Source organism: Carlito syrichta, unplaced genomic scaffold (assembly GCF_000164805.1).
Source record: "Carlito syrichta isolate Samal-C Ts95f unplaced genomic scaffold, Tarsius_syrichta-2.0.1 Scaffold167470, whole genome shotgun sequence".
NCBI lineage: Eukaryota > Metazoa > Chordata > Mammalia > Primates > Tarsiidae > Carlito > Carlito syrichta.
The window spans coordinates 297,989-322,876 of record NW_007111566.1 but is presented as its reverse complement, the minus strand read 5'-3'; the positions used below and the strand labels follow the sequence as shown (position 1 = coordinate 322,876).

At 45.5% G+C, this 24,888-nt stretch overlaps 1 protein-coding gene across 1 annotated transcript in view; it reads right to left on the bottom strand.

Moving 5' to 3' along the window:
- The window catches only part of HABP2 (hyaluronan binding protein 2), a 41,363-nt gene extending 23,280 nt beyond the window's left edge, over window positions 1–18,083 (bottom strand). The window contains exon 1 of the mRNA XM_008051141.1: window positions 17,907–18,083. Within this exon, the coding sequence (XP_008049332.1) occupies window positions 17,907–17,975 (69 nt within the window). The 5' untranslated portion in view covers window positions 17,976–18,083. The remainder of the gene's footprint in view (window positions 1–17,906) is intronic.
- Window positions 18,084–24,888: the final 6,805 nt, after the last annotated feature.

Sequence of the window (24,888 nt, the reverse complement as noted above, 5' to 3'; positions counted from 1 at the left end):
CCACTGCACTCCAGTCTGGGTGACAGAGTGAGATTCCAACTCAAAAGAAAAAAAAGAAAAGAGAAACAAAAAGAAAGACCGCGTCCTAATACGATGTACCTAGGACACAGCATCAGTATTCTAGGCAAAATGCTTATCCTGAATCTCCTCATGAGGAAGTTTGGCAGACCCAAACTGTGGGCACTCTTTTTTTTTTGAGTCGAAGTCTCATTCTGTTGCCCAGGCTGGAGTGCCGTGGCACACTCACGGCCATCGCAGCCTCAACCTGCTGGGCTCAGGCAATTCTTCCGCCTCAGCCTTTCAAGTAACTGGAACTACAGGCATGCACTATTGTGCCCAGCTTATTTTTTTAATTTACTGTAGAGATGAGGCCCTGCCAAGTTGCCCAGGCTGATCTCAATCCCGTGGACTCAGGCAGTCCTCTCACCTCGGCCTCCCAAAGTGCTGGGATTACAGGTTTGAACCACAGCACCTGCCCAATTGTGGGCCTTCTACAAAACAATTAGTCTGGACTCCACAAAAATGTCAATGTCATAAAAGATGAAAAATATGGCAGAAGTGAGAAGCATTTTTTATCAAAGGTCATGACAATTGAAGGCAGTGTGGAAGTCTTAGTTGGATCTTGGATTTTTTTTTTATGTATAAAGGCCATTATTGAGTGCTATGGATATTGTCTGGATATTTGCTCCCTCAGAACCTTGTGTTGAAATTTAATCCCCAATGTTGGAGGTAGGGCTTAATGGGATTGGTCAGGGCCATGAGGGAGGATCCTGAGTGAATAGATGAACCCTCTCCCTTGCGGGTAAATGACTTCTTGTTCTATTAGCTCCTGGAAAAACTGGTTGTTTAAAAACAAAAAAACTGGCACCTTCCCTCTGCCTCTTGCTTTCTGTCTTGCCATGTGATCTCTGCACACTCTGGCCCTCTTTTGCCTTAGCTAAGAGTGGAAGCAGCCTGAGGCCCTCACCAGACACAGCTGCCCAGTCCTGGACTTTCCAGCTCTCAGAATCGTGAGCCAAAAAACCCTCTTTCCTTTATAAATTACACAGCCTCACATATTCTTTTATGGCAACAAAAAATGGACTAAGACACTGAGACAATCGAAAAACTTGAATACAGACTTATAATAAATAGTATTATTGTATCAATGTTGAAAGTCTTGAGAGTGAAATATGGTATTGTGGTTCTATAGGAAAATGGCTTATTCTTTTTTTTTTTTTTTTTGAGTTGGAGTCTCACTCTGTCGCCCAGACTGGAGTGCAGTGGCTGCTCCCGGACACCGCAGCCTTGACCTGCTGGGCTCTGGCGATCCTTCTGCCTCAGCCTTCTGAGTAGCCGGAATTACAGGCATGCACTACCATGCCCGGCTGATTTTTTGATTTATTGTCGAGATGAAGTCTCACTGCCCAGGTGGGTCTCGAACCCGCAGGCTCAGGCAATCCACTCACCTCAGCCTCCCAAAGGCGCAGGATTACAGGCTGAGCCACCGAGCCCGGCAAATGGCTCATTCTTAAAGATACATGGTGAAGTATTTAGGGTGATGTCATTACTTGCAAATGATTTAGCAAACAAAAAATAAAACAAATATATATATATAATATGTATATATGTACACACACACAAATGTGGTAAAGTGTTAACAAGGGTTGCATCTATCTAGGTGAAGTTTTTGTTTGCTTTTTTTATTTTTTGAGTTGGAGTCTTACTCTATCTCCCAAGCTAGAGTGCAGTGGCAAGCTCACAGCTTCATAACCTCTACCTACTAAGCTCACCTCAGCCTTCCAAGTAGCTAAGACTACAAGCATGCACCACCACTCCTGGCTAATTTTTTTATTTATTGTAGTGACCAGGCATTGCCAAGTTGTCCAGGCTGGTCTCGAATTCCTGGGCTCAGGCAATCCTCTTGTTTCAGCCTCCTTAAGTGCTGGGATTACAGGCCTGAGCCACTGTGCCTGGCCTGTGAGTGGAGAATATTCACCGTATTATTTTTTCCACTGTTCTGTATGTCTAAAAAATTACAAAACAAAGTGTTGGAGAGGGAAAAGGAAGGCAGCATAAAAAAGAGAGGCCACTGGTTATCTGGAAATGTGCCTCTGTCTAATGACCTCCAGGCCCAGCCCTGTTTGTGCAGGCAGTGAGACAGGATGGGTGTTCTGTGTGGGGGTGAGGGTGGAAGTCAACAGCGGGAGGCCTGGCAGAGGAAGGGCAACTCAGGCCCAAGGGTGCTCCCGGGTCTGAGGTGCTTGACAGGGAGCATCTAAAAATGGACACCTCTGGGAATGGGTGCCAGGGAGGGCAGGAGGGGCAGGAGGGGACCCAAGGACAAAGGTGCCCCCCTTCACTCTCCCTCTCATCACAGCCAATCAACTGTGCCTTGGTCCTTGTCCTAGCACCTGGCCTCACCTTCCCTCCACCGTGTTGTCCTCAAGGCAGGACCTTTCCCTCTCCCCCGTCTCCACCCATTCCTAAAGAGGCTCCCTGTGAATTCTCCTCACGCTGAATAGGGTAGGCCATGCCTTGAGAAGAGGGCAGGACAGGAGAAAGGACTTTGGGGACTCTCCTTCGTCAAGGCCGGGCCAGAGTCCCACATCTTGGCTCTTAGCTGGAACCTGAGGGAAAGCCAGGTGCCATGCTGCCCACAGCCAGCAGGTGGCAGACGTGCCCTTCCTAGGAGCTGGCAAGCCGAGGAAAACCAAACAAAAAGAAAGACTTTCTGGGCTGGGTTTTCAGGGAACCTGAGAGGTTGCTGCCCGGTTGTGCAGCGTGGGCTGTGCGCAGGGGGTCACAGGGAACCAAAGCAAGTCCCTCATTTTGTGACTCACTGTGTCCACCCACAGAAAGAGACCACGGTCCAATGTAGAAGCTGGCAGCCCAAACACCAGGTTGGATATCTGGGGCCCACAAAGGAAAAGCCCACAGGTTATGTATACCCCACTTCTGGATCCCTGAACTTAACCTGGATGATGGTGGGTGGGAGAGATGAGCACAATAGCTGCATCCTTTCATCTCATCATTCTATGCACTCTTTCTATGGAGACAGGAAAATGATAGAATAACCCTGACTCCTGGGACTTGCAAATCCAAAGAGGGGTAGCTCAGACCTGTAATCCCAGCTCTTTGGGAGGCTGAGGCAGGAGGATTGCTTGAGCCCAGATGTTTGAGACCAGCCTGGGCAACAAAGCAAGACTCTGTGTCTACAAAAAATAGAAAAATTAGCCAGGCACCTGTAGTCCCAGTTATTAGGGGGCCTGAAGCAGGAGGATTTCCTGAACCCAGACCTGTCACTGCACTCCAGCCTGGGTCACAGACTGAAACCCTGTCTCAAAAAAACAACAAAACAAAACAAAAAACAACAGAGGAAGATCAATGCAGGAGGAGGAAGAGATAACTGAAAAGGAGAGAACAGAGATCTCTGTCAACACCTATTAGGAGCTAACAGTGCCAAGGACTGTGCTACATTACATGTATTTTGTCTTGTTTGTTGCACACAACACTTGATAATTTAGGTGTTATAATTATGTCCATTACAGAGATGAGAAAACTGAGGTTTGCAGAGATTAAGTTGCCCTAAATCACTCAGCTAGTAAATGCTGGAACCAGGACACGATAGTCTTCCGCCAGAGTCCTTGCTCTTAATCACCATTGCTGGGAGGGAAGAGGGAACCACGGCATGCATAGATGGAAACGAAAAAATGCAGACGCAAACAGAAGAGCTCCCCAACTTAAGAGAGGCAGGGTATTGAGCTCACTTAGGGGCCCTCTTACTGGAAAGCTTTATTAAAAGGCCTGTCTAGACTGGCCCAGGCCACAGGGAGGGCTGGGGAGAGTACACAAAAGTCAGATCGGGACTCAGCCAGTCCACCGAGGCAAACACATCTTAACAAATATCTCCACCCAGATGGAAAGGCATACAAGCCATTGCCTACATCTCTCACCATGTTCATTCCTAGTTTTAGCAGGGCTAAAATGGCACTTGGGCCATGCTGGGCCAGTGACTCTTAGGGGGCTGGGCACAGCTGTTTCTTGTGTGTGGAAAGGTATGTGCTTTGAAGTAGATTTAGAGAGACCATTCTAGATGCAACTGTTGGTTCTTCTACTCCACTCAGGGCTTTCTCAATGGGTCCATGGCTCAGGACACTGTCCTTCTGTTACAGACCAAGGGTCTGGGAATGGGGGTTTCTTATATTTCTCATGTTTGATTCAAAGTTGTTTATCCAAAGGTACCTTATCCAAAGGTAGCTTCTTTGACTGTTGCAGCTTCCCATTCCTATCTTAGGTTATGCCAAAATTGCTGTAGGCCTTGTTAATTCAGTCTAGGGGATTAGGAGATCTTGAGTCATGTGGTTGTTGATTTAGCCTTGGGGGCGGGTAGGGGCTATGGAGTATAAATTCTGAGTAAGATGTGCCTTTGGGGAGCAAGTGGGTTTTTTTTTTGAGTGAATGTACCAACTGGCTCCCTGATTTCATTTTCATTTCAGATGAAATGCCCGGTTATCCCAGCCCTCTGCCTTCTGTCTCTGATTGACTCCAAGGAGAGTGCAGCCAGTTTGCTAGGCTGGAACACTTCCTGAGGTTAGCAGCAGGCCCTCAGCAATGTTTAACTTGCCCAGCCACCAGCCAGCTTGTCTCAAGCGCTGATATCTTCCAGGATAAGTTTGGTTAGAGAGAAAGGCAGGGAGGGGAAGAGAGAGAAGGATCCTGTGTCTCTCTCTGGGCCCTACTGATTTATGTGTCATCTCCTTGGAGGTGGGGAGGGACTATAGATCTAGTCCATTTTGCCCCATCTTTAATCCAGTACTGTATACTATTTCAACTCAGATTCTTCCTCTGCCTTTCAGAATTCCAAACCTTCCTGGAAAACAAAACAGAAAGCTTTAAAGCCCGAGTTGATATGTTCCAGGAATTAGTTAATGGAAAATGTTCTCAGAGGATCAGGAGGCAGTAGGGAGGGGAGGTGGGGCTAAATCTGTCGTTTGGAGACAGAGGCTCAGCTCAGAATGAACTAAGAGCAGAGAAGTCTTTCGTCTGGTAGGTTAAAGGTTGGGACTCTAATCATAGCCATCCCTTCCTCCAGGATGGTCTACCACGGACCTAGTGGTAGACCAGATGTCATGGACCACCAGGGAAGCATTGCGTTACTCCTCGGGGCAACTGGGCAGGAGAGAACTCTGCACCATAGCCAAGTGAGGCTGCAGCTACAGCTCGAAAGTGGACAGGGTGTGTACTGGTCAGCAGGGCCAATTCCCACTGCTGGACAAAGCGCTCAAGGCCAGAACAAGTGGTGGGGTGGCAGAGGACAGGAGTTGCCAGTGTCCAGGTCAAATGTTGCCTCATGCCATCCTCCTGCCCTGGCCCCTGATGAAAATGTGAGCTATGTCATTTCAACTGGAGTTGAAATAATCCCTGGATTAAAGATGGGACAAAATAGATTAGACCTATCGTCCCTTGCCTGTATATCCCCCATCTGTATGCCCCCCACCCCACCTCCAAGGACATTACACTGTACTTCAGCAGGACTCGGAGACACAGGATCCTTTTCTCTCTGTCCCTCCCTGCTTCCTCCATGACCAACCTCATCCTAGAAGACACTAGGATCAGCAGTTGTGCCAAGCTCCTCAGTCCTTTTATTTGAAAATGGTGGTAAAAGGTACATAACACACTACTTATTGTTTTAAACATGTGTACGTTACCATTCAGTGGCACTAACTACATTCACAGTGTTGTGTACTCATCACCACTACCCATACGCCAAACGTTTTCATTATCCTCAACATAAACTGTACCCATTAAACAATAACTTCTCCGGCCCCCAGCCTCTGCTAACCTTTATTTTATTTTCTGTCTCTGTAAATTTGCGAATTCTAGGTCCCTCACAGAACTGGAATCCTATAATGTTTGTCCTTCTGTGAATGACTTATTTCACCATCCATGATGTTTTCAAGCTCCACCATGTAGCATATATCAAACTTTCCTTCCTTTTTATGGCTGAAGAGTATTTCATTATCTATCTCTCTATCTGTCTATCTACCTAATCTATTATCTATCATCTGTATATCTGTCTGTCTTATCTATGTATCCATCTATCATCGAATCTATCTACCTGTACTCTATTATCTATCTAATCTATTTATCTTATCTACCTATCTCTAGCTAGTCTATTATCTGATCTGTCCATCTATCTTATCTATCCATCTACATCATCTATTATCTATCTCTAGATTATCTAATCTATCATCTATTATCTATTCATCTACCATAATCTATCTCTAGATAATCTATCATCTATCCAATCTATTTATCATCGATCTGATCTATCTATTATCTATCATCTATCTACCTATATCATCTATGTATCTATGTATGTATGTATGTATGTATGCATCTATCTATCTATCTACCACACATTGTTTATGCATCATGTGTTTATGAACCCTTGGGTTATTCACTCCTCTTGACTATTGTAGATAATGCTGCTGTGAACATTGGTATACAGACATCTGTTCAAGTCTCTGCTTTTGATTTTTTTGGATATATACCTAGGTGTGGAATTGCTAGGTCACATGGTAGTTCTATACTTAACTTTTTGGGGACTGGCCATACCATTTTCCACAGCAGCACCATTTCACATTCTCACCAGCAATGCCGGAGAATTCCATTCTCTCCACACTCTCACCAACACTCGTTACTTTCCATGTTTAAAAATGATAGCCATCCATGACCATATGCAGAAGATTGAAACAGGACCCCTACCTATCACCATACAAAAAAATTAACTCTAAATGGATCAAAGACCTAAACATAAAACCTCAAACTATAAGAATCTTAGAAAATGCAGGAGACACCCTTATGGAAATTGGAACTGGGAACCATTTCCTGTTCAGAACCCTAAAGGTCAATACCTTAAGAAATAAGATAGACAAGTGGGACCTCATCAAACTAATGAGCTTCTGAAAAGCAAAAGAAACCATCAAGAGAGCAGGGAGACAGCCCACAGAATGGGAAAAAATATTTGCCAACTGTATATCTGACAAAGGCCTAACATCCAGGATCTACAAGGAACTCAAATGCGCCGAAAGGAAAAAAACAAACAGCCCCTTTAAAAAGTGGGCAAAAGGCATGAATAGACACTTCTCAGAAGAAAATATACAGGCAGCCAACAGACACATGAAAAAGTGCTCAGTCTCACTCATCATCAGAGAAATGCAAATCAAAACCATGTTGAGATACCACCTAACCCCTGCAAGAATGGCCATCATTAATAAAACAAACAACAAGAGATGCCAGTGACGATGTGGAGAAAAACGAACGCTTCTACACTGTTGGTGAGAATACAAACTAGTGCAACCTCTTTGGAAGACAGTGCGGCAATTTCTGAAAGAACTAGAAATTGACCTACCATATGACCCAGCAATTCCCCTATTAGGAATACACCTGGAGGAACTCAAATCATTCTACAAAAAAGATACCTGTTTATTGCAGCATTATTCACAATAGCAAGAAACATGGGGGAAAAAAGATATCTGCACTCAAATCATTCTACAAAAAAGATACCTGTTTATTGCAGCATTATTCACAATAGCAAGAAGCATGAGGGAAAAAAGATTGTTGCAACTCTATTCACAATAGCAAAAACATGGAACCAACCATGATGCCCATTGAAGCTGGACTGGATAAAGAAAATGTGGTACATAAACACAATGGAATACTAAGCAGCCATAAAGAGGGACAAATATATGGACTTTGCAGCAACTTGGATGGATTTGGAGTCGATCATCCTTAGTGATCTATCACAGAAACAAAGAACAGAGTACCATATGTTCTCATTCATAAGTGGACTTTGAACAATTATAATACCATAAGAAAGCGTTTGGCAGTAATGGGAAACTGTCAGGGGTGGGGGGTGGGATTGGCAGTTGAGGGAAATTGCTAGGGGTGGGAGGGGCATGCTTCAGTTTGCATACCTAACCCTGAATTGTACCCCACATCTTCATAATAGAAAAAACCAATAATTTCTCAAAAACGATAGCCATCCTAATAGGTGTGAAATGGTGCCACACTATCCCTCACAGGCACGGGAATTCTCCCCTTCTTGCTTTAGCGTGCGCGTTCCTTGATTCAGTCTCAGGACTAACAGGCTTCCTATGGCTTTGATTAAACCTGAAGCTCAGAGCAAGGAGGGAAAGACTCTAATGGAGAAACCTGGAGGCCACAGGAAAAGGCCCTGGCCAGCAGTGCCTGTGGTTGGTTTCTGTCCTGGATACCAGGGTGAAGCCGCTCACAGGACCCCAGTGACCAACCATGAGGCACTGTAGAGAGGAACTGGCCTAGACCCTTCATCTAAAGAGGAGGAAGCTGAGGTCCAGCATGGAGAATGGGCTGTGTGAGGGCTTGAGCAGATTGGGGCAGGGGAGGGACTCAAGCCTGGTCTCCTGACTCTGACACTGACTACCTGTGTCCGACTCAGATTCCCTGCTCTGAAGCCCAGAGCTGGCCCACTCGGACCCCTGCCAGGGTAACTGAGGTCTGGGCTGCAGCTTCATGTGGCAGTGGTAGGCAGAGAGGGGACAGGGCAGGGGACAGAGGATCAGAGTCCCATCTGTACCCCCGGGGAATTTCCATTTTAAAGATGCTAGTTCTCAAACTTCAGTGTGTGTAAAAATCATCTGGAGAGCTTTGATAAAAATAAAGACCTTGGGTCCACCCACAGAAATTGTGCTTCCATGGGTCAAGGGTGGACTCAGAACATGCATTTTCTTTCTTTCTTTTTTTTGAGTTGGAGTCTCACTCTGTCGCCCAGACTGGAGTGCAGTGGCCGCTCCCGGCCACCGCAGCCTCGACCTGCTGGGCTCCGGCGATCCTTCCGCCTCAGCCTTCCAAGTAGCCGGAATTACAGGCATGCGCTACCACGCCCGGCTGATTTTTTTATTTATTGTAGAGATGAGGTCTCGCTGCCCAGGTGAGTCTTGAACCCGCATTTTCAACCAGGTCACTGGTGACTCTGCCTTTGGCCACACTTGAGGGGCTTATCCTAAGGTCTCTTAGGCATGAAACTTTCGGCCAAGAAGTTTCAGGGCCTATCTCTTTTTCTGTGCCCTCTCTCCATGCCTCAGTTTTCCCAGTTATAACAGTAAGAATTCCTTTACCCATCCAGTGTTTTAGTCAAGGAAATCTGGCTGCCCAGGGGCAGCATGGCATCTGCAAAGGTTGCTCTTCAAGTGAGTACTTGATGAGAAATATCTGTATAAATGGGTCTTCCCAAGAACTTAGGTCAAACAGACTTGGGGGAAGAAGGTTAAGGAGTGAAACCATCCAGAACAAGGAGATTGGATAAAAATACTCATTTCTGGATGTGATAATGCACTTGGGAGCCCTTTAAAAAGGCAAACAGCCAGACTCAGTGGCTCAGCCTGTAATCCTGTGCCTTTGGGTGACTGAGGTGAGTGAATTGCCTGAGACCGTGGGTTCGAGACCTGCCTGGGCAACTTGGCGAGACCTCATCTCAACAATAAATCAAAAAATCAGGCGGGCGTGGTAGCACGTGCCTGTAGTTCTGGCTACTTGGAAGGCTGAGGCGGAAGGATCGCTGGAGCCCAGCAGGTTGAGGCTGCGGTGGCCGGAACCACCACTGCACTCCAATCTGGACAACAGAGTGAGACTCCAACTCAACAAAAAAAAGGCAAACAAGGCTGAGCAAGGTAGCTCATACCTGACAGACCTGGACTCAAAAAAAAAAAAAAAAGGGAAGCCAGGGGTGGTGGCTCATGCCTGTAATCCCAACACTTTGAGAAGATGAGGTGGAAGGATTGCTTGAGACTAGGAGTTTGAAACCAGACTGGACAACATAGCAAGAACTCATCCCTACAAAAAAATCAAAAAATCAGAAAAATTAGCCGAGTGTAGTGGTGCACACCTGTAGTCCCAGCTACTCTGGAGGCTAAAGCAGGAGGATCTTCTGAGCCCAGGATCTTCTGAGCCATGATCATGCCACTGCACTCCAGTGTGGGTGACAGAGTGACACCCTGACTCAAAACAAAAAAGGTAAATAAGTAGGTAACCAAAGACCAGCTGAGTGTAAGGCCTGCCATAGGGGCACAGCCCCCACATTACTCCTCTTGGCCAGTTGGTCCTAGCCAACAACCAGGGCTTCAGAAAAGTCACTGCCCACTGCTGGGAGCCAGAACCACCATGGTGGCTGTGCTTTCCATGGCATGGGACAAGAACAAAGGGTGGTGTTTGAATTGATTTAAGTGGTGTCTGGTCGGGGCATGAAATCACAGTGTGAAAATACACAGTTTGGCTGGACGCGGTGGCTCAAGTCTATAATCCCAGCACTTTGGGAGGCCGAGGTGAGATGATTGCCTGAGCCCACCGGTTCGAGACCAGCCTGGGCCATATGGTAAGGTCTCGTCTCTACAATAAATAAAAAATTAGCCAGGCTTGGAAGCACATACCTGTAGTTCCAGCTACTTGTAAGGCCGAGGCAGAAGGATCATCTGAGCCCAGCAGGTCGAGGTTGCAATGGCTGGGAGCATGCCACTGCACTCCAGCCTGGGGGACAGAATGAGACTCCAACTCAAAAAAAAAAAAAAGGGCTTCTGCACTAGACTGGAGTCCAGTCTCTTTCTTTCTTTCTTTCTTTCTTTCTTCCCCCCCCATCTCTATCTCTATCTCTTTCTCTCTTTCTTCTTCCCACCAATCGCCGACGCCGTCTCCACCTTTGGGGTACCCTGTACCTGGCTGGAGCTGGTCTCCGGCATGTGCCACCATGTCCAGCTAATTAAAAAAAAAAGAAAGAAAGAAAGAAAAGAAAATACACAGCTTGAGAAAGTCATTCCCACCTCAGGCTTAAACCCTTCCAATCCCACCAGGGGGAAAGGCTCAGGAAAGTACTGCTATGTCTCTATCCTCCTCCTTCTAACAAGGAGGAAGCTGACTGCCGGGTGGCTCAGAGCTTTAGCATGACAACTCAGCCAGCTAGAATTCAATGACATCGCTTTGCTTTCTTTACACTAGTGACAATTTCCTGTAAAAATAAATTATGGGCCGGGCATGATGACTCACACCTATAATCCCAGCACTTTGGGAGGCCAAGATGAAAGGATTGTCTGAACCCACGGGTTTGAGACCAACCTGGGCAACTTGGCGAGACCTCATCTCTACAGTAAATCAAAAAAATTTGCCAGGCGTGGTGGCGCAGGCCTGTAGTTCCAGTTACTTAGAAGACTGAAGCGGGAGGATCATTTGAGCCCAGCAGGTCGAGGCCATGGTGGCCATTAGCGTGCCACTGCACTCCAGCATGGGAAACAGAGTAAGACTCCAACTCGAAAAAAAATAAAAATAAATAAAAAATAAATTATGGTCAAGTGTGGTGGCTTACGCCTGTAATCCCAGCACTTTGGAAGACTGAGGCAAGAGTATTGTTTGAGCCCAGGAGTTTGAGACCAGCCTGAGCAATATAGTGAGACCCTATCTCTACAAAAAATAAAAATAAGAAAAATTATCTGGGTGTGGTGGTATGCACTTGTAGTCCCAGCTACTCGGGAGCCTGAGGCAGAAGGGTCACCTGAGCACAGGAGGTCGAGCCAGAATCACGCTACTGCACTCCAGTCTGAGTGAGGGAGGGAGACCCTCAAAAATAAATAAATAATAAAATAAAAATAAATTTAGGCAGAGAAAAGGTTCATCTATTTAACAAAAGTATTAAGAAACAAATTTGGGCTTTGGCAAAACTTGTGAAGATGGATTCATTCATTACTCAGGTTTTGGAAACACTGAACTGATTGCTTAGTTGATTCCTTCTTGTGTCACAAAGCTAAGCTTCAGGGCTGTTAAGGGAATCTCCAGTGGGAGTGGCCTTATCTCCTGCTGGAAGGTGGAATCTGAGGCCAATGCCCAGTCTGGCACCTTTGATACCACCCTGAACCAGTTTGTTTGTCTTGGCAGTGCCTGACATGACAATCTAGACCACAGTGGTTATCAGCAGACCTGGCATTCAAGACAGATGTTGAATCTCAGCTCTGTGACCTTCCAGGGGTGCCATCTTGGGCAGATTACTTAGCTTTGAGGACCAAGCCTGACCAATTTTTTTATCTTACCCAAATTCCTAACTAAAATATTTGGGGAGCCACTGCCTGAGAAAGGTTCACCAGCCAGGGTTTTATTACCCTATATACTAAAGTCTGCTTTCCAATCTGACTCTGGCATAACATAGCAAATAAAGAAGGCTTGTGGTCACAAAAAGCCATCTTTTGTGAATTCCCAGACTCTGGGAACCTTGTAAGACATTTATCTATCCTCCCTGAAGTCTGTCACATATAGGACTTCATCTACATAGCAACAAACCTAGAGTCTTTTCAGCCTTTGTTTCAGCAAAGCATCTTTTGTTTTTTTCTGAGTTGGAGCCTCTACTCTGCTACCCAGGCTAGAGTGCAGTGGCATGCTCACAGTTACCGCAGCCTCTACTTGCTGGGCTTAGGTGATCCTTCCACCTCAATCTTCCAAGTAGCTGCAACCACAGGCACTCACCACCATGCCTGGCTAACTTTTTTGATTTATTATAGAGACGAGGTCTCGCCATGTTGCCTGGGCTAGTCTCAAGCAATCCTCTCGCCTCTGACTCCCAAAGTGCTGAGGTTACAGGCATGAGCCACCATACCCAGCAACATCTTATTTCCTAATAAGAGCTATATATTACCAGTCAAAAAATCTTTGAACCTGCCTATGACCTACAAGCCCCCACATGAAAATGTCCTTCCTTCCTGGGCCAAACCAATGAGAATTTCACATGTATTAGTTTACGATTTTTGTAACTTTTGCCACCCTAAAGCGTATATAACGGAGCCACCATTCAGCCACAGTGGGCACTCGTTCTCACGACCTCCTGAGGATGGGTGTATCTGGACTTAGTCCTCAGGTTTGGCTCAAGAATAAACCCCGTTAAATATTTGCAGTTTGGCTTCTTTTCATCAACAACTTCTCTATAGCTTAAGTGGGTTTTTTTTGTTTGATTTGTGCTTGTTGTTTTTTTGAGACAGGGTCTTACTCTGTCCTCCAAGTTGGAGTGAAGTAGTGCAAACATAGCTCACTGCAGCCTCGAACTCCTAAGCTCAAGCCATCCTCCTGCCTCAGCTTCCAGAGTAGCTAGGATTGCAGGTGTGTGCCACTATGCCTGGTTAACTGTTTAAATTTTTTGGTAGAGATGGGGTCTTGCTATGTTGCCCAGGCTGGTTTCAAACTCCTGGCCTCAGCTGTCCTTCCCGCCTCAACCTCCCAAAGTGCTGGAGGCTAGTTTCTTATCAGTAAAAAGTGTACTGGCTAGTTTCTTATCAGTAAAAAGCTAATAATATTGGTGTTTGGGGGAAGGTAATAAACATAAAGCATATAGTTTCTGGCCTATGGTGGAGACTTAATAAATGGTTGCTGCTGCCATTATTATTATTATCACTATTACTATTACTAGCCATGGTTGTCAGTGAGTTTGTTTTGTTTTGCAAATCACTGAGTGTACCCCTGGGGGAGGGGCTGACTAAGGAGAACTCACTCAGCACAAACTTTTCCTGGAACTTCTTTGTCAGGTCACAGGCACGTCACACCAGCCCCCTTCCCCCGCCATTTTTCCTGGGATCTTTGCCAAGTCCTAAGCCAGGAAAGCTTGTTATATTAATTATGAAGAAAAAGCATGTTTTATTTAAAATCCCGGCTGCCGAATATTCTGCCATGCTGTTTCTCTGTGACAGCAGAATTGCTTTTGCATTTAAGAAACCCTGATGAATTTAAAATATAAATATATCCGTGCCTATATACACATACGGTTTCCTGCGACCTGATTTCCCTAAATACCGGTGTACACCGCCAAAGCTAATGAGTTGGACTCATGCTTAGGATCAGCTAGAAAAAAAAATCTATGAGAAGGTTACAGTGAAATTCATACCCTACCCTTTTCCATAAGACTATAGATGGTAGCAAGAGGAAGGCATGTCTCTCCAGTCTGTCCTGGGCCTGAAAGAGACTGATATTTTGAAAAGAGTGGCTCACATTCCTGTTAAAGATCTTGTTTGGTCCTGGGGCCCATGTAGATTTGGATGCTTGAATTAATCAGATGCTGAGCCTAGTTACTTGCCCATCTCAAACTGGCTCTGATACTTCAATATCCACAGTGTTTCTGAGCAATAACCACCAAGTGCGCGCGCTCTCTCTCTCTCTCTCTCTCTCTCTCTCTCTCTTCGGCAGAACCAGGCAGATAATGCACATCAGACATCAGTCAAATGGAAAGGGTTCTAGGGAGTGATAGGGACTGTGAACCTGAGAGACTCAAACTTCTTCTAATAACAGGAATGGTGGCAATTCCTTTCCATGGTGCCAGACAAGAAAGGGAGCCAGTGCTACCTGAATGTCTGATTTTCCAGAAAAACTGGAGATCTGTTATCATTATGTGAACTCTTCTGATTTTCTTTTTTTGTTGTTGTTAAGTTGGAGTCTCACTCTGTCGCCCAGACTGGAGTGCACAGTCTCGACCTGCTGGGCTTCAGCGATCCTTCCACCTCAGCCTTCCGAGTAGGCAGAATTACAGGCATGCGCTACCATGCCTGGCTGATTTTTTGATTTATTGTAGAGATGAGGTATTGCTGCCCAGGCGGGTCTCGAACCCGTGGGCTCAGGCAATCCACTCACCTCAGCCTCCCAAAGGCGCGGGATTACAGGCTGAGCCACTGAGCCCGGCTGATCTCTTCTGATCTTCAAATGCAACCAAGCAGTTAAAAGGAAACTAAAATACTCTTCTGGCTGACCTTCTACAGCCAAATAAAACTCAAGCTGTGAGTAGAGTGTATTCCAAGCTGCCAATTTGCAACCTCTGTTCTACGAGAGCCTTTTTACCTGGGAAGATTCTAGAATTATAGGGTTTTAAAAGGCCAGAAATGTGAGTAAACAGTATTTAATTGTAAGTTCCCTTTGTGAAGGAGAGAAGAAGCCATTGTCTTTCCTCCTCTCTGGGGATGGGTAGAGATACGCAGTCAGGCCTGACAAGTACTGTCCTCCAGCTTCTGGTCCTGGAAAGGTCAAATTACAATATGGCTGCACCCAGCTGTGTCCCAAATCACTCTAAGAACCACAGCAAGAGAAGATTTTGAACACAGTCTTACAGTTAAGTGCAGGTTTCCTATGATGGACAAGGAGTCGAACAGACCTGGATCCCAATCCTGGCCGGAAAGTTAGTTTGACAACTCTCGGCTTGTTCCTCAACCCAAACACAGGGAAAATAATACAAAACTGTGCTGGACAGGTGCTCAAAACCGATAGGTAATGAAAACCAAATCTAGACCAGAATAGGAAGATGTCCTGTAGTGCATGGTGACAATATTTGACCCATATCTTTTGGGCTAGTGGATATCTGCATAAAAATCTAGGTGAAAGATGATTCCCAAAGAGAGTCCTCTTTTGTTGCATGACCTGAATACATGGGGGAGCACCCTGGAGTCCATCTAATGGGTAGCGACCACAGATCCTGTGGCTGCCTGTCTTTAGAGTTTTAGAGACACATAGAGTCCATTGTGTCCCACCCAGCAAGCCGACCCTTGATCTAGGAGCCTAAGGACCATGGCCCTGAAGATATGCGAACCAAAGAAATCTCATCCTCAACCAGGATCCCAGGTAAGAGACCTTGTCTAGACAGTCACTACCCTGTAGTCTAGAGCTCAACTCTACCACTTCTCAGCATTATGACTTGGAGTCAAGTTATCCAGCTCCATATCTGTAAAATGGGAATAATGGTACTTATGTCTTAGGGTTCTTCAAACTATGAACCAGTTCATGGAAAGCTCAAGGCCTAGCACTCAGGACTTCTCATTAAATGGTTATGATTTTTAGCCCTGTGGGATTGGAGAGGCCACCCAGCCCATCTGGCTGTGTGGCTTCTTTACCCCCTGTGATGCCCCGAACTCTCCAAAGCATCTGAGCAACTTGGCCAGTTTCCCCTGACGTCTGTGTGCCGGCCCGTGGAACACAAGCCGCCGTCCCGACCACCTGTCTGGCACACATCTGGGGTAAGAAAACATTCCAAAGCCCTGAATCCTCTCTTTGGAATTGACTAAGCTCATTGCCTGAAGGCTAACTCTCATATTTTCTCTTTTATCCATTATTGACTTATAATTTTCATCACTAACCCTAAAATTCACTGGGGTTTGCAAAAAAGGGATTGTTCGGGACCATTATCCTTTTGTGAACTTCAAACAGACTGCGTCAACGTCTCTCCTTGCCTGCAAATTTTAGGATCTAATTCATTCCGACGGGTACTTCCTCCAGGCCCCTTGTGGGCCTCTGATGAGTTCTCTTGCCTTTCTCTAGACCTGTGGTATTGCTGCTGTGGCTCGGCCTCAGACATCCAACAAGCAATCAAATGGTATAGGGGCTTGAGAACAATCTGTAATCACAGCCACCACAATGCACAAGCCATCATTTGAAAAGAAAACCCTTTCCAAAGTGAGTCACTTGGCAGCTTCACGTGGAGCTAAGAGAGGTGTCTGAGCACAGTTTATCGAGAGGGGAGGAGAAGCTGGTGTTTTAAAACATGCTAATTAAAGCCAGGCATGGTGGTTCATGCCTGTAATCCCAGCACTTTGGGAGGCCGAGGTGGGAGGATTGCCTGAACCCAGGAGTTTGAGACTAGGTAACATATGAGACCTCATCGCTTTAAAAAACTTTTTTAAATTAAAGAAAAACATGCTAATCAGAAAACCTGTGATTGAATCTGCTTCCTTCAGGAAATGCCCTCTGGAGTGAAATGGGGACTAATGCAAAGGATAAGATAAAGAGGTTATGACTATTATTTCAGTTCTCACCCACTGCCCATTTTCTGCCTTTCCCTCCCCAACAAAGTTCGGCATTCTCTGATTATTTTTTATAGAGAAGGTGTGTTCATTCTGGACATGCAAAGGGAAACATCTAACATGTATTATAAACCACATGCATGATCCCCTTTAAAAGTGACTTTTCCCAAATCTGTGAGAAATCAGCACTTGGCTTGCAGAAGAGAACACTGAGGCTCTGAGAGATTGTGTTACTCGCCCAACATTCCACAGCTAGAATGTGGCAGAGCTGAGATTCAAACCCTGGCCCCAAAGCCCACGCTCATACCTTAGACCATATCCAGTACAGAATGCCCCTGAGGCTTTGTTCCTGCTTACAGCCCTCTTTCACATGTCCACAGAGATCCAACTGTTAGTCTTGGACCACAACAGAATACAGCAGGAGCCAACATCTCAACAACTCATCTGTTCCCAAAGGCTTGAGTTCTCCATTCAAGACCCTCTAACGGTGCTTCCCCGCCCAGCTCACCACAACCTCCCTCGGGCCCCTGCTCCCCTTCTCTGCCCCATCCACTGCGGACACACAGGAAAAAGGAAAGAAACTACTGATCACAATGCTTCTCCCAAATCTAAACCGTCTCCACAAACCCAGTGCCAGGATCATTTGCAGTAGACAGGATTTCTCTCAAAGGCCATAGCATATGGGTTCTTACCCTAGAGTCAGTCCAAGTGGCCCAAGTGTGGGTCAGCACCCGCATAGAGGTATATTTTTCTAGGGAGAGAGTTTATAGCTTTCAACAGTTTTCAAAGTGATCTCTGAGACCCATGATAGGTTGCAACCCATGCTTTAATAGACTTCCTTGCACCGTCTGCTTTGTTGGAATGCATTCATGGAGGCTCTGCTCCAAGAGGACTCAAGTCAGGGATTGGCTGTTCAACAGCAGCCCAGCCACAGGCCTGCATTCGTTCCTGTAATTAGGACATATTCAACTTGGCATCACCAGTCATTCACACTCAAGTTCCTCTCACTCCTGGCCCTGCTACTTTGGTCCCCCTGACAACCTCAGAGTCTCTCTACTATAGGTATCTGAAAAGTACACTTACCCCGAAGACGGTCCTTCCCACCAGAACCATTAACAGCAGAACATGGAGATCAGACACTCTAGCAAACATCTTTGCAGTTTAAGGACAAGTGTTTTGCTCTCAGTACAATTTCTTTTGTTGTCTATGCCTTGGATGGGGGGAGGAATGTCAGTCTCCAAGGATTCAGGAACCAATGAAGAGAATGCAAATTATTAACTAGGCATCAAATACTGTTTAATGTTTTGCAAACCAACTATCTTGATTAAACAAATGGTAACTTTGGGGTTGGGCTGAGTCATAAGGTAGCTTCTCCTCTGGATAGAAAGTCTCCAAAGGAAATAGCTGACATACAAGATCCCCCTGGCTCCTGGGTGCACATGGGAGGTGCTGAGTGTTCAGTGCAGAAGCCCTGATGGTGAAACTAGCATCCCATCCCCACGATGCAAGATCAGGCGAGGCTTGTACCGCAGGCCTCTGCCATTGCTGACTTGGACAGAATGTCAATGGACTTCTGATTCATCAAATCTCAATAAGAATTAAGGCATGGATGGGCTCCTAATAACATCACACTTTATATTCATGAAAGATAAATTAAAGGATGCAAAACTGCTATTGACAAACATTGATTCTGGGCCCTTTGAAGTGTTGCCCACAGCTGCTTGTTGGTTTCAAAAGTTTTCTTTTAAATCTCATTACGTAAGGCTTTTACTTTTTAATTATTTTTTCCCCTTTCATTGGAGTCTTTTTTGATCATGGGGAGGAAAAAAAAACATGATGCTCATATTTAAGAACAATTGTTTCTTGTATTCCTTATTTGTCTATACTGGTTGCAGGTAGGGCTCTATAAAGTTGCAGTTACCTATAAAATGTGAGTTCCTGTGGACACTATTGATCTCTTTAATAGGCATGATCTTGCACTCCTGTAAACACCTGACTGTCCACAGTAATCTATGCATAGGCTCCAGGAATCCTCCAGACCCGAGTCCTAAATCAGGGTTCTGAACTGTGGCTGCCAATGGAGGCACGTACTCGCCTGTATCCCTCCCCTTTCCATCCCTTTCCTGTCTGCCGTCCCTATTTGACACATGCACTCAGACTGCTTGGCTGCTTCCACCTCTGGAAGCCAGGTTGTTAACCATGGAAGCCCTCACGGGTCCCAGCCCAAAAGAAGGCAAAAGTCAATGCCCCACTTACCAGATGAACCTTGAAGGACTGAATCCTGCTATTTTACTTCTTAAATGACTCCCCATTTTTTTTTCTTTTCTCTGCTTATTTTGTCTCCATCCTAGTTTAGGTAGCCATTAATTCCCCCCAGTCAGCATCCTTCTGATCCCTATAACATATGCACACACTAGTAGTCAGGTCCTTTGTCTAGAAAGTTCTTCTCTAACCTAACTCTTCCCCAATTATTATTTCAACTGTAACTCTGTTAACTTTAACCCTAATCACTCTTGAGCAAGTTAATTTCGTTAACTCAATTAATGTATCTTTCTGATCTTAGTCCAAACATAACTTCCTCAGAAGCCCTGCATGTGTTTTTCCTTTATAGTGTTTATCAAGGTTGTAATGTCACATCTGTATTGCTAGTTCATTAATATTTTTTCCCTCACTGCCTCCATTAGACTGAAAGCTCACAAGGACAGTCACTCTGTCTTGATTACCACTGAATCGTCAGCATAGATGCGCACACTGGATCGGTGCTCAATGAGTTTATGTGGGATGGAATGAACACAAGAATGGCCACTTTATTACAGTGACAGTTGGACATGTTATCACCAGGACGCCTTAGATAGCACAGCCAACTCATTGTGAAAAGAAAACTGAATGAGAAAAACAAAAAGCATTTGTGGCACTTTAAACACACTTCAACTTATTCATGAACACTCCATTAATATTCATCAAAAATGTACTGAGGCTCTCCTGAGCCAGGCGTTGGTGATAGTAAGATGGAGGAGGCGAACCCAAGCTGCTTGAGGAGGAGATGGGCAGACAATGAAAAAAGTCAACAGTTAATTTTTGTCAGTGATATATACGGAAAAGAATGAAACAACGTGACGGAATAGAAATCCCCATGGGCGGGAAGGTTTCCGTGGACTGGGAAGGGACAATGGTGGGTTCTGAGGACATTGTTGGCGGTTTTCTGATCCTGTGTCAAGGACCAAAGAGGCAGTGGACATGAGGAATTTGCAGCTTTCCAGATTCAAAGCTGGAGTCCTCATAGCATCTGCTCAGACTGTAAAAAGCAAAAATGCAAATGTCCAGGGAGGTCCTGTCACTAAATCACTCATGTGACTGAGGCGTCTCCTTTTCCCTTCCCTGCCTATGTGAACCAGGGAACTTCTGACTTTGTGGAGAGATTCCCAGCAAACAAGCCAGAGTTTTTCTTCCTGTGTCAACAGGAAGTGACTGGGTGAGTTTGTTGTTCATTTTGTAATCCGGATTAATTTCCCTGACATGTAATCTTCCATTTATTTCCAACAGAAAGGGAACAATTTTGCTCTTTTTGTAATAACTAAGGGCCTTCCACATATTGTCTCTTGTTTCCCTGAGGTTTTGTTATCATGACAATGTGAAATTGACTAAATTTCTACACTTACTCCTAAAGGAGTGAATACTCTAAAAGATACCTAATCTTTTCATTTAGAAGGACAAAAGAGGCCAGCTTATCATGTAATACGTCTTTATCTGGAGAGCTAGAAGGCACTTACCTGAGATCTCTGTGTTTTAAACCCAAACATAGAGGCTTCAGTGCTCTTCCCATGGGGGTTTCAGATGTTATCAAGTTAATCTGGTCTCTGTTCTCTGGGTGACATTTTCTCATGTGTTGGATTACCAGCCACTGGAGAAGGCCCCTTCTTGCCATAGGAGCCCTCAGGAGGCTGGTCCTCTAGTTGGCTAATTTTTCACCAAAAGGAAAGTCTTCCTCACAAAGCCTTTGCTGGAGACCTACCCTTTGATGTACTAGGTGAACAATTCTTTTTTTTTTTTTTTTTGAGATGGGATCTGTTCCCCAACTGGAGTGCAGTGGCGCCATCATAGCTCACTGTAGCCTTGAACTCCTGGGCTGAAGTGATCCTTCCCCCTCAGCCTCCAGATTAGCTAGGACTACAGGCACATGCTACCATGGCTATTTATTTATTTATTTATTTATATTTATTGTAGAGATGAGGTCTCACCATATTGTCCAGCCTGGTCACGAACCTGCAGGTTCAGGCAATCCTCTCACCTCAGCCTCCCAAAGTGCTGGGATTATGGGTGTGAGCCACCACTCCCATCCCATACTTCTTTATTTTAAATATGTGGATTAGATATACAAATGTTCATCACACAGGTACCCTTGTTGATGAGGTGTGCCCTCCCCCATCCCCTGGCAGTTTCCCACTACTGCCAATCCCACCACCACTCTCCCCTGGCAGTTTCCCACTGCAGGGCTGGCTAATTTTTAAAATATTTTTGTAGATATAAGATCTTGCTATGTTGCCCAGACTGGTCTCCAACTCCTGGACTCAAGCAGTCCTTCTACCTCAGCCTCCCAAAATGCTGAGATTACAGAAGTAAACCACCACATCTGGCTTGAGCAATTGTTTTTATACAGCAATCACCTGAAGGGCCTGAACAAATCTATTTCACTTTTATTTGTTTGCTTTCCTTAAGTAACAGCCTTTTTCCTGCTAAGCCTCAGTAAAGGAGTGCCCAAGAGCAGCAGCTTGGACTGAGAAAAGACCTGGGGTACAGTCTTAGCTCTGCCATATCCCCATTGCGTGATTTTTGGACCAGTCACTTACCACCTCTGGGCCTCAATTTCCTCATCAGCAAAATAGGAATAATATAGCTCCTACTTCATGATATTACTGAGAGGTGCCCATGAACTCGTAAATGTAAGGTGCTGAGTGTAGCAACAGGCATAGAGTAGAACTTTGCAGATCGCCCTGGATTTGGAAACAGCGAAGGCTTTCTGTGGGATGGGACTTGCAACCCCTTCAGAGATGCAAGGGCCTGGTGCTCAGTGAGTCTAACTTCGAGGGAAGTGATGACCACCACCTTGGGAGAAACCCTCGTCTGATCTGGTCTCTCTAAACAGGGGCCAGCAAACTTTTTCTGAAAGGGTTAGAGAGGAATTTTCTGTTGGGACTATTCAGTCCCGGCTTGGTAGCACAAAATTAGCTACAAGCTGTAGTATGCAAATGGGCATGGTATATTCCAATATAGCCCAAAAGAAGACCATGGTTTGGAGACCACTACTCTAGGAGAAAGCCATGCAGAAGCAGCTACAGTATTGCTCAGCTCGAGGGAACACTGGAAAACAATAGTGACATGTTGGAAAACATGGGATGATGCCACAGTGCCTCCCTCAGAACATTTACCCGGAAGTTATACATGCACACCCTTCTGGAAATCATCAGACTTCTTTGCAGGGGTAGGAGACTAATGGTCATTATCATTCATTTCACAAGGGTTTATTGAGCTCCTACTTTGCTTCAGTGCTCCAGGAAGCAAAGCAGACAGACCAGATTTCAACCTTGTCGAGTTACATTCTCAGGGTCCTCACTCAGAGTCATGTGACTGGCCTTCAGGTAAATTCCTAAAGTCATCTCTGATCAGAGAAGACATCCTGTGGGGAAGTGTCACTGCTCTTTCCTGTTGTCCCATAGGCCTCTGCCTGACGCATTAACTTCTAACCACCCCCTTTTGGGAGGAATGAGCAGCAGAAATGCCTTGTTAGCTTGGCATGGGACAAGTGATCTTTTCCCACTCTGCCCCAAGGCCCCCAGTGCAGGTCAGAATGTTCATATCCACTGGAAACTCGTTAGTATTACACACCCATTTTCTGACTTGAAGATACTAGGACGTCCCCCGTGTTTGTGAAAGGAAGCCAATATTTATTGAGGATTTAGTTGGATCAATCACATAAATCTTTATAGCTACTATGCAAGGTGATTTGGCCCATTTTTCAGTTGAAGAAAGAGGTTCAGAGAGCTTAAATGTCACATAGCTTGATGCAGGGCCAGGATTAGAAGTCATCTGACTTCAGGCCAGGTGAAAGAGGCGGGACTCTGGGCAACTCTCCTTGGTTAAGGGGAGTTATCAGATAATAATTTGGTTAAATTAGTAATAATTAAATTATTAAATTATTTTATATAATATATAACCAAATTATAATAATTTTTTAGGGGAAATTCTCAGCTGAGAGCCCTTAGCAGCTAACACCAGGCTGCTGAAAGGGTGCCTCACCTGTGAAGAAGGATCTGTGGACGCACACAGCACCCAGCTCAACTCTTCTCTGGAAATGCATTCCACAGTCCTTAGTTCAAGTGCCCAATGCAAGGAGCCTGAATGGCTCAGCCAGATATTGGATCAACATCCCAGTCTATCCTCGGCCTAATCAGAGATGGCTTGGGCCACAGACATTCCAGGCTGCTCCACTGAGCCCAAAGACAGGTGTTTAGTTGGATCCATCAATATCAAAGAGAAAAGCAGAATGCCATCATGGAAACTATGACCTCTACACAATTGTTCATCTGAGCTACACGTGTAGTTTATAGTTAAGCTCTTTGATGGTTAAAGGGAAAAGAAAGATCTGATCATTTAACTAAGATTTACATCATATATGTCAATTTTGCAGGAAAAATAAAGTTTTATCCCCTACCCCCACTGATGATCAATTCCAGGGCAATATTGAGTTTCTAAAAATGAGTTATGAAGCCGGACACGGTGGCTCACGCCTGTAATTCCAACACTTTGAGAGGCAGAGGCGAGAGGATTGCCTGAGACCAGGGATTCCAGACCAGCCTGGGCAACTCGGTGAGACCTCGTCTCTGCAATAAATCAAAATGTTAGCCAGGCATGGTGGCACATGCCTGTAGTTCCAGCTACTTGGAAGGCTGAGGCAAGAAGAATCGCCTGAGTGTGCCACTGCACTCCCTCCTGAAGAACAGAGTGAGACTCTGACTCAAAACAACAACAACAAAAAAGAGCTGTGGACACAGGTTGGAGTTGGTTACACCTGATGGGCAAGTCCCCCTGACACAGTGACAATCCTGACATCTATGTGTCCCCTTCGTGTGCCCAAAGCATGCCTGTCTGTCAGGCCGAGTAGGAGTGTAGAGGAACTCACGATACACTATCCTCTTCTTTTTCTCAGAAGCAAATGTGACAATCCAACACAGAGTAGGTGCTCAAGCAGAGTCAGCTGGGGGCAGGAGTGGGGAATGAATAGAATTCCTGATTGCTCCATCTTAGACAATGGCACTAGCATACACAAGGTTTTTCACGTCAGAAACCTGGAAATCATCATGGGTCTCTTCCTTTTCTCCCACTCCTCAAACCCAAATCCTCAGCATGTCTCTGCCTCCAGAATGCAGCTCAAATCCTTCCAGTGCCTCTGCTCCCCGCACCCTGGCCCAAGCCCATACCACCTCCTGCCTTACTTCCTGCCACAGTCCCCTCCCTGCTCTGCCTGTTTTCACTCCTGCCGCCTGCTAAATCCATTCTCCGCCCTCCAGTAGCATTTATCTCAAAAACCTCATCAGAATATGCCATGCCCCTGCCAAAAACTCTTAAACATCTGTCTTTGCACTTAGTTTTGTTCTGGGTGGTGGTTTTTTTGTTTTGGTTTTGTTTTTGTGAGTCAGGGTCTCACTCTTTTGCCCAGGTGGGAGTACAGTGACACAATCACGGCTCACTGCGGCCCCCACCTCCTGAGCTCAGGTGATCGTCCACCTCAGTCTCCCAAGTAGCTGGGACTACAACGAACATGCCACCAGGCTCAGCTTACTTTTTAAAAAAATTTTTTGTAGTGACAAGCTCTCACTATGTTGCCCAGGCTAGTCTCAAACTCCTGGGTTCAAGCAATTCTACCTTGGCCTCCCAAGGCATTGGGATTGCAGGAGTGAGCCACTGCACCCAGCATCCTTTGCACTGTGAATCAAATCCCCAATTCGTTTTGAGAGCCTGCTTGATCTGACTTCTGTTTACTTCTCCAGCCTCATTTACTGCTCTTTAT